The sequence below is a fragment of the Scyliorhinus torazame genome, chromosome 11 (genome assembly GCF_047496885.1).
Source record: "Scyliorhinus torazame isolate Kashiwa2021f chromosome 11, sScyTor2.1, whole genome shotgun sequence".
Taxonomy (NCBI): Eukaryota; Metazoa; Chordata; class Chondrichthyes; order Carcharhiniformes; family Scyliorhinidae; genus Scyliorhinus; species Scyliorhinus torazame.
This window is the reverse complement of record NC_092717.1, coordinates 16,445,900-16,455,860: the sequence shown is the minus strand read 5'-3', so window position 1 is coordinate 16,455,860 and position 9,961 is coordinate 16,445,900. Positions and strand designations below refer to the sequence as shown.

The following is a 9,961-nucleotide window of genomic DNA, read 5'->3' as shown; positions in this document are numbered from 1 at the left end:
AAATATGCATTTGCCAGAACAACGGACTTCAGTATAAGTGAATTATGCTGTACAAATGGGTATTAAAAGTGGGGCTCAACATTTATGCTTAAACAGCATCTTTTACCTATACTAGTTGTATTCGAAATACCTGGCTTCTACAAATACCCACTTATGAGGCTCAGCGTTAAATCTTTTGATAATGCTGCTGTGAATTACCTTGGGGCATTTTATAATTAAAGGTGCTACACAAATGCACACCATTGTTATTATTTGTAAAAGGTGAGCTTTAAGTAAAGCCAGGCATCCCAAATAACACAGATAATTCCAAACAAGAAGAAACATCTATGCCACCATCACCTTCAATAAGGAAGAGAAAACGAGGAAGGACAATGATATATTTCAAACTGTGCTTTTATTTTATATTACATGTAGAAAATATTTGCATAATTTCCATTAACAGATTACACTAACAGCAAGAATGAAAAAATTAAAAAAAACACTGATACAAATGTACAAGGAAATCCAAGCTTTGGAAAACATCAAAGACATAACACACTACACAGGAACTTTGTCTAGTTAACTTACGAGCCATTCCTGAATTGCAGTGAAAACATGGAGTGTGTTTTGCCCAAGAGATTTTAACCAGTGACACACAATGTGATTGTATATTCTAAAGTTGAATCCTAGTCCAGCCTCTCCCACGTGGTTTCTGTCTGGGGGGACAGGTCCGAAAAGCTGAGACATTCTTTTCCTGAAAAAAAAAATGCTGCACACAAATACAAACTCGAAAAGTACACAAATAAAAATGGGAAAAATGGCAGCTGCCATTTTAGGAGATCAGAAATGGTTGCAACTCATCAGGGCCTGTTGACTAGGACTGGACTGGTGCAGTGTAGAAAACTGTCAGTATTCACCTACGACTCAATGCACTTGTATTGACAACAATAAGCTGCCTTGTTCAAACCATTTTTAAAAATAAGTTTGCGCCAGCAGACAAAAGCAACTTTGCAATTATTTTGCATTGTTGTGACGTGCTATCAGTTCTTTCTATCCAAACATTACTAGAATAAGATCTTCGTGCTATACAAATTGTACAAACAACCATTTCTATATGACAGGCTTAGGGGTAAACAGTAATATTAAAAAACAAAATTAGTAACCCTACATTAACAGATTCAATAGAATGCAGGACATGTATGTGATTACCCCCAAGCATGGCCAAACTTTGTTTCCCCGTTTTACTTTTAACTGCCAGGTGGCATTTCTCAAATCTAACCTAAATTAACAATTCATTTGCCAAAGCCACTATTTGAATAACAGACAAATGTGATCCTATACAGAGTCCATCCAATATGTGTGGCACTGATTGGTATCTAGGCAGCGGGTAACCATAAGGGTGCAACAGGCTACAATGGATCAGAGGTGGGGGAGGGGGGGGGGGGGGGGGGGGGGGGGGGGGAAGGAGGAATAAGAGGTACTAAATGACCTGAAAACTGAAGGAACAGTCTCTCGTTACTTGTAGGCAAGTGAGGTTGTATTGCTTTTCTTAGTCCCCAATGCTGGATTGTAGAGTTCTCGGGTGTTTACGTTCAGTTTGCCACCAACTCTTTGCAGTAACCTACAAGGGTGGCTTTTGAGGTGAGGGACCAAAATAAGGCATGAACACAGCAATGAATCTATTTTCGATTAGATAATGTGCGTGACTGCACACCTCACTTTTGTCTTCTGCAGTTCATCATTACAGACTGTGAACACTTTTTTCCCCCCCGGGAACCATGCAGTTCCTGGCCACAACCTAGAGAGGGCACTACTGGTTAAGGCACTCAAACTGGAAACAATTAACATAGTCACTGTATGAAATCAGACTCAATCTATAATGAAAGAATAACCTAAAAGAGCAATTATTTTGTCTTCGTTAAGCTATATAGTCTGATATTCTATCTTAGCTAGCAAAGCTATGATCAACTATTATCTAGAGCACAATATTTAAAGAGTTAACATACCATTAATGCAATAGTCCCGTAGCAGTTGCTTGCCTTTAAGATAATGTTTAAAATTCTTTTTACAGCATAGTGAGCCAAGAGGTCTCAGTCTGACTTGAGATTCCTTTCAAAAAATAAAATTAAAACTACCTGCCGAGGCAGATTTCTTTGCACTGTCTTGTAATGTACTTTCTAAAGTGCGGACACAATTGCAAAAGTTAAGGAAATGCACTCCTAAGTTTGTATGTTCCATCTTTGTAAAGTAAGAGAGGAAGTATCTACTACTCTAGCTCACCCAGAAACTTCATAGCATTAAGCAAACTGAGTGACAGGGTGCTAATGTGCAGTGGCATGGACTGAGATCCTGATAGATGTGTACTGAGTGTTCTGCTAATTGTTACTGCAATTGTTGAAAAGGGAACAAAAAACGAGGACCAACGTCCTGAATGAAACTTCTCCCATTTTGTTTTTCCTTTCGACGTTTGTGCGCATAGAGTCTCAAATGACTTTTGTTGCGAACTATTTCCTAATTTGCATTGCAAAAGTCACCATTGTAAACCCACCCTTTTGAGCTTATAACATACAAAATACAATCAGGTGAGAGAGGGTAGGTTTCAACACATTTGTGGAAATGTACAAAGAACAGCAGCAAAGCCAACAATGCAGCACGGAACAAAAAACACCTCTAAATACCGAGTCACTTTATTTTTAATACGTTTAAAAAATAAATTCTTTAATCCGATGAAGCCATGCCGTGGCATCTTACTGCACGGCCAGGTTTCTGGAGGTATCGATAGTACTTCTATGAAGGCCGTCTCCAGAGTCTCTTGGAATTTCTGAGTCTTTTGCGAAGTTTAATTCGCTTCAAATGATTTAGAAGGATGACATTACAGCTCAGGCTTGGCCATGGGGTGAGCAGCTGAAACCAGGAAATCTCTTTGGAGTGATTGACACATTTAGTGGAGTCACAGAATGGATTAAAGAGTTGCTTTGAATTGAAACGCAATGAACAGTAGTACAGTTACACATATCTGTTGGACACCCCCTTTCCACTGAAGAGCTTTGCATGAAATCCTTAGTGAACACACATTTTGTAATAAGCCTACCAATTCCCATTAATTTGCTTTCCTACAATTCCTTGCTAACAAAATATTCCTACAAAGAACACGGTTTAATATTCATTTCTTATAATTGTGATTCTATTAATAGAAGTACAATACAAATAACCTTCTTTTGTAACAAAAAGTAAACATAAGGCACTTATATTTGCATACTTTAGTACATCTAAATAATTTTTTTTAAACTATGTATTCTTTCACAATGATATTGATTCTTTGGAATTCTTTAAAATGTTTTTGTGTGAATTTTGTTGGAATGATTAGGGAAGACAGTTCTTGCTGAGACTGAGAACTCATCCAAACAACTGTTCGTTGGGAGAGGCGCCGAATCACCGACTGATGCTATTGAGCTATCGCAAAACGACAAGTCAGTTTTGTCCTGTTAACCTGAAGTGAATTATTTCTGGCAGAAGAAATAAAAGCTCGCTGTTTGCATCGGGTGACTTTTCCTTCGAGGCAGTGTAGCCTGAGATCTTCACGCGATCAACATTTTCACAAGAACAGTGGACCATCTTTTCTCTTTCCATGGTCTTGATCCTCATTTTAACTATGAATGTCCATGAACAGAGGCACTTGAGAGGTCGTTTCGTATGATTTCATTTACTGAGGAGAAACCAAAGAGAGGTTATCACAAAGAGTCCATGTTAAGCTTCGCCAGTTTCTCTCCCCCCCCCTCCCCCCCCCCCCCCCCCCCCCCCCCCCCCAAGCTTTACTTAGTCACTGCTACAAATGTCATTTGGTACAATTCTCACAAGTTCCTGCTTCCCGGCAATTCCTGAAATAAAATCCTTGATACTGGGTAGACTCCGACATGGATTAATGTGCACACTGCATGTGCAGACTTCCAACAGTGCAATAAATGAACGAACAGATGTTTGTCTTGATGCTCAACTAGTTTTTCATTCTTTTATTCTTTCGTGAGATGATGGCAAGGCCATCATTTGCTGACCATCCCTATTTGGCCTTGAACTGAGTGGCTTGCGGGGCCAATTTTGAGGGCTGTCAAGTGTCAACCACATCACTGTAGGCCAGACTGGATAAGGATGACAATTTGCAGGAGGTTCTCAGTTCTGGTGTGGCGAGACTAGGGCTGAATTTTATGGCCCCGGGGTGGGGCTGGAAAAACGGCAAGCCATTCAAAGGTCCATTGACTTCAGCAGGAGCGGAAAGTCCCACTGGTGGAAAATTCTATCTCAAGCGATGAGTTCAAGTAAGAGAGAGTAGACCTTGGTTGTGGGTTTCCCATTACTAGCTCATTTCCAATGGTTGCCTCTCACATAGCTCTTGTTCATCCTCAAAGGGCATCTATGGCATGGGATGAGGTGGCATGCCGGAGACAGGTAAAGCCTTAAGCCCCAAAACCAGGCAGACTCGAAGGACTGAACAGTGGCAGGCAGTGAAGTGGAACTGCCAATCTGCGTATGGTGGGGGAAAAGACAGCCAAGGTTATCCAATGGTCTGGCACCAAGTTCCCACTGCGGATCAGCAGGCTGCACTACAAGTACACTTCCTACAGAGGTAGCACCTGGCAGGAGTGTAAGATTAGGTAGGAGATGTCACATTTTTTAATGTATTCTTTCATGAGATGTACGGCATGCATAGAAAATTACAGTGGGCAAATAAACAGCTTGCAGCTCATGTGGGCTACACCAATGAGGGCTTATTTTCAGCAGGAACGTACAAATGTAACAGACTGAGTCAGTAATGGCTTTAGTGATAGAGTTGATTAGGCAGAGCTGGGTGTCCCTGGAGCTACTGACTGTAGGATTCTTTATGCATCGCCACATTAAAGAGTTAAGTAAACATCCTGTCAGTCAATCACTGAGACAACCAGCTTTCCGGACTGCATATTGCTATCAACTATTTCTTCTTTTTCCTCTGCTTCCAAGGCTGCCCTCCAAATTATCATGCTGTCTGGTTTCCACTCTATGGAGAGACAAATTATACAATATTCAACAGATGAATATCATTTGGGTCCTGGGACGTGACTATGACCTGTCCAATTGTCAAAATCTCTGTTTGATAATAGCATGTGTACATCCATCCTACCAGGATTTGAGCGGATGACGTAAGTTGCGTGGATTCCGCATCTGGAGGTTTCTCAATGGGGTCATTAACCAGGACTACAATGCGTAAAGTCCCCTTAACTGCAACCCCGACCTGTACCTATCCATCTCACCTGCCTGCTCCTCCTATAATAATGGTTTTGTTGAGTGGTGAAAGGTGAAGGCAGTGGAACTTCGAACAGAATATCATACATTCATTGCAATATTTCCTTCCTGCAGTCCCACCTACATGAGACATTTGAATAATAATGATGGAATGAAAGTGTTTCCTATTTATAATAAATATAATATAATAAATTATAATAACCCAAGATTATTCCTGGAGACACAATGAGGCCCTCCGTTTATGGAAAGTCGCCCATCTGTAAAAGTGCTGCTCTCCTTCAGACCATTTCATTCTATAATTGTAATAGATGATATCCTTGGTTGCCCAACATCTCCCCTCCAAAGCTCTCTCTTTCTCTCCACCTTTCTATTTCTGTTCCTCTCTTTATTTCGCACTTTCTTGTTCAGTCTCAGAAGTAGTTTAACTGGTGTTCACAGGATCCCTACAGTGCAGAAGCAGGCCATTCGTCCCTTCGAGTCTGCAGCGACCCTTCAGATGAGGACTCTACCCATGCCCACTCTCCCATCCGCCCGTAACCCCTGTTACCCCAATATCCTTGTAACCCCATAACCTGACCTGCACACCCCTGGAACAAAGGGTAATTTAGCATGGCCAATTCACTTAGCCTGCATATCTTTAGACTGTGGGAGGAAACCCACACAGACACGGGGAGAATGTGCAAACTCCACACAGACAGCTGCCCAAGGCCGGAATCGAACCTGGGTCCCTGCCGCTGTGAGGCAGCAGTGCTAACCACTGTGTCACTGTGCCGCCCATGTTCACTGCTCTGTCACTATTAGGATCAACTTCAACTACAAAAATACACTATTGTTCGCACACCTGGAGCTTATTTGTCCGTTCTCTGCACTGAATTTAGACCCCTCACAAAGACTGATTTGATGCATGCTTTCTCCCTGAACTAACCGATCATGATTATCTAATATCTTTTCAAATATTTTAATTGTATCAATTGCATAATTTAGCATAAATTAATGAGTGCAACAAAAAAAAAATCATACTCTGATAAAATAAAATCTTCCATTCAACTTTTGCTCTGCCATTATATCAGAATGTTAATTGAAACACTCAACAATCCATACTGCATGAAATAAGCCGAATTGGGATAAGATGATTTATTATACAGAAAAGACATTAGCATCTAAAAATCTACACGGGGACTGGATTCACTGGAAACTTACAATAGTTGTTAGCAAATCAGTACAGAATCATTTTGATGCCAATACCATGTATAATTGAAAGCTGCAATTTATTCAAAATTATTATTTTTATCACAGCAAGTACTGTTGTATTTAACACTCATTATTTTGCTGGGGAGCTGAATTCAGCTTTCAAGTGAGAACCATACTGTTTCCCCCGTGCTCTTTGGTTGCTAAATTAATACCTTTTGAAAACTTAACAATGCATCCTTTTAGAAAGACTTTTTCGTACCAAAAAGCAATTCATCGTGCAAAATATTTTGAAATGCTTCGACCGCACTATTAAAAAAATGATGAAATACGTCAAAGCACTTCACACAGTGGAATGCTTTTAGAAATTATGAAGCAAACCCATGTTTTAATTGTGTTATACTGATCAGCCTTTCCTCTTTTAGCATTATTCTATCCAGGAAGATAGCACCAGGAGCCAGCCATTCGGCCCCTTAAGCTGCCCTGTCATTCGATTAGATCGTGGCCACCTGTATCATAACTCCATATTTATCCTCTCTGGTCTGTAACCTTTAAGAGCCTTGGCTAACAAAAATGATCAGTCTGTTCCGAAATTTTAAATTGACCCCAGGCTCAACAGCTTTGTGCTCCCGGAGAGCGTTCCAAATCTTCACTTCCCTTTTCTGCATGTCCCACACTTAAGGTGGGATTTTCTGGCCATTGCCGCCGGTGGGATCGTCCGGTTCCTCTGATGCCCGCCCCCCCCCCCCCCCCCCGCCCTCACCCCCCTAGGGTGTGAACAATGGGAAACCCTGTCGAGAGCGGCGGGAATGGAAAATCCCATGACCAGCCAATGGCAGTTGGCCTCGCCGGTACAAAATATGCAGCGGGCGGGGGGGGGGGGGTTGCTGGGGGAAGTGGTGGAAAATCCCACCCTTAATGTCGACCTTCTGGCTTATGCTCACAACACATGATGGTGCTCGGCCATAAGGTGGCTAGGGCCACTCATTGAGGACACTGGTGGACGGCCCAGTCACAAGAGACCGGGGAACGAACAGACATGGGCCATTCAGCGCCTTGAGCCCCTTCCGCACCACTCAATAAAATCACGGTGAATCTGCAACCTAACCCCACATATTCACAGTTTCCCCATATCCTACATTATTATTATTATCCCCCCAATACCACTGAGAACAACCATTTACTGACCTCAGATTTAAAATTAACAATTGATCTGACATCGATCGTCATTTGTGAGAATCTCAAACTTCGAAAAGGTGGACACGGACTGAGGGTCGGTTGTGGGGGACTACAGTGGTTACTGTGCTTTGGGGGATGTTGGGGGATGTTCTGTTCTGTTCTGTATTGTTTCCTTGGGTGCTGGGTGGAGTAGGGTGAAATGGTTCGAAGTGGGGGTTTTGAGAGAGTGTGGGCGTCGGTGGTTGGAAGGACGGGGCCCTGTTGGGGGGAGGGGAGATGGGAGGCCCGAGGTGGGGGAGCTGGGATTAGGCCGCAAAAGGGAGCTGCGCCAGCGAGGGCGGGGCCTGTTTGATGGAAAGCGCGGGCTTTTTCCCACGCTAGGGAATGAAGGAGGCGGGGCCGGGAGGGAAGGGCGGTGTTGGAAAGGAGCTGATGGACAGGAGGGAGGGGGGGGGGGGGGGGGAAAAGAGTACCACACTGGGGGGTTGATGGAGTGGCTTGGGTCAGCAGGAGTCAGCTGACTTATGGGAGTGCTATGGGGGGAGCAACGCAGCTGGGGGGGTCCTAGTTTGGAGGGGGGAGGAGGGGAGGGGAGGGGGGAACTGGGATGCTGCTGCATTGGCCAAAGGGGAGCTCGGAGAGAGAGTCGGGGGCGGGGGTCTGCCGCTGGGGGGGAATGGAGAGTGCGGGAGGCGCGGGCACGTGGCTGGCCTAGAAAAGGGAATGGCTAATCGGCAGGGGGGGGCGGGAAGCCCCCTGATCCGGCTGATAGCTTGGATTGTGAGAGGCCTGAACGGGCCGGTCAAGAGGGCCCGTGTGTTCGCGCACCTGAAGGGACTAAAGGCAGATGTGGTTATGCTCCAGGAGACACTGCTTGATTAGGGATAGTCACTCTGGAAAGACACTGCTTGATTAGGGATAGTCAGCACGGATTTGTGAGGGGTAGGTCTTGCCTTACAAGTCTTATTGAATTCTTTGAGTAGGTGACCAAGCATGTGGATGAAGGTAAAGCAGTGGATGTAGTGTACATGGATTTTAGTAAGGCATTTGATAAGGTTCCCCATGGTAGGCTTATGCAGAATGTAAGGAGGCATGGGATAGTGGGAAATTTGGCCAGTTGGATAACGAACTGGCTAACCGATAGAAGTCAGAGAGTGGTGGTGGATGGTAAATATTCAGCCTGGATCCCAGTTACCAGTGGCGTACCGCAGGGATCAGTTCTGGGTCCTCTGCTGTTTGTGATTTTCATTAATGACTTGGATGAGGGAGTTGAAGGGTGGGTCAGTAAATTTGCAGACGATACGAAGATTGGTGGAGTTGTGGATAGTGAGGAGGGCTGTTGTCGGCTGCAAAGAGACATGGATAGGATGCAGAGCTGGGCTGAGAAGTGGCAGATGGAGTTTAACCCTGAAAAGTGTGAGGTTGTCCATTTTGGAAGGACAAATATGAATGCGGAATACAGGGTTAACGGTAGAGTTCTTGGCAATGTGGAGGAGCAGAGAGATCTTGGGGTCTATGTTCATACATCTTTGAAAGTTGCCACTCAAGTGGATAGAGCTGTGAAGAAGGCCTATGGTGTGCTCGCGTTCATTAACAGAGGGATTGAATTTAAGAGCCGTGAGGTGATGATGCAGCTGTACAAAACTTTGGTAAGGCCACATTTGGAGTACTGTGTACAGTTCTGGTCGCCTCATTTTAGAAAGGATGTGGAAGCTTTGGAAAAGGTGCAAAGAAGATTTACCAGGATGTTGCCTGGAATGGAGAGTAAGTCTTACGAGGAAAGGTTGAGGGTGCTAGGCCTTTTCTCATTAGAACGGAGAAGGATGAGGGGCGACTTGATAGAGGTTTATAAGATGATCAGGGGAATAGATAGAGTAGACAGTCAGAGACTTTTTCCCCGGGTGGAACAAACCATTACAAGGGGACATAAATTTAAGGTGAAAGGTGGAAGATATAGGAGGGATATCAGAGGTAGGTTCTTTACCCAGAGAGTAGGGGGGGCATGGAATGCACTGCCTGTGGAAATAGTTGAGTCGGAAACATTAGGGACCTTCATGCAGCTATTGGATAGGTACATGGATTATGGTAAAATGATATAGTGTAGATTTATTTGTTCTTAAGGGCAGCACGGTAGCATTGTGGATAGCACAATGCTTCACAGCTCCAGGGTCCCAGGTTCGATTCCGGCTTGGGTCACTGTCTGTGCGGAGTCTGCACGTCCTCCTCGTGTCTGCGTGGGTTTCCTCCGGGTGCTCCGGTTTCCTCCCACAGTCCAAAGATGTGCAGGTTAGGTGAATTGGCCAATGATAAATTGCCCTTAATGTCCAAAATTGCCCTTGGG

General features: G+C 44.0%; 1 protein-coding gene across 2 annotated transcripts in view; it reads right to left on the bottom strand.

Moving 5' to 3' along the window:
- Positions 1-375: 375 nt before the first annotated feature.
- nfatc1 (nuclear factor of activated T cells 1) overlaps positions 376-9,961 on the bottom strand; it is a 298,878-nt gene continuing 289,292 nt past the window's right edge. For both annotated transcript variants that reach the window (XM_072466983.1, XM_072466984.1), the window contains one exon: positions 376-3,685. In XM_072466983.1, coding sequence (XP_072323084.1) covers positions 3,630-3,685 — 56 coding nt within the window. In that variant the 3' untranslated portion in view covers positions 376-3,629. The remainder of the gene's footprint in view (positions 3,686-9,961) is intronic.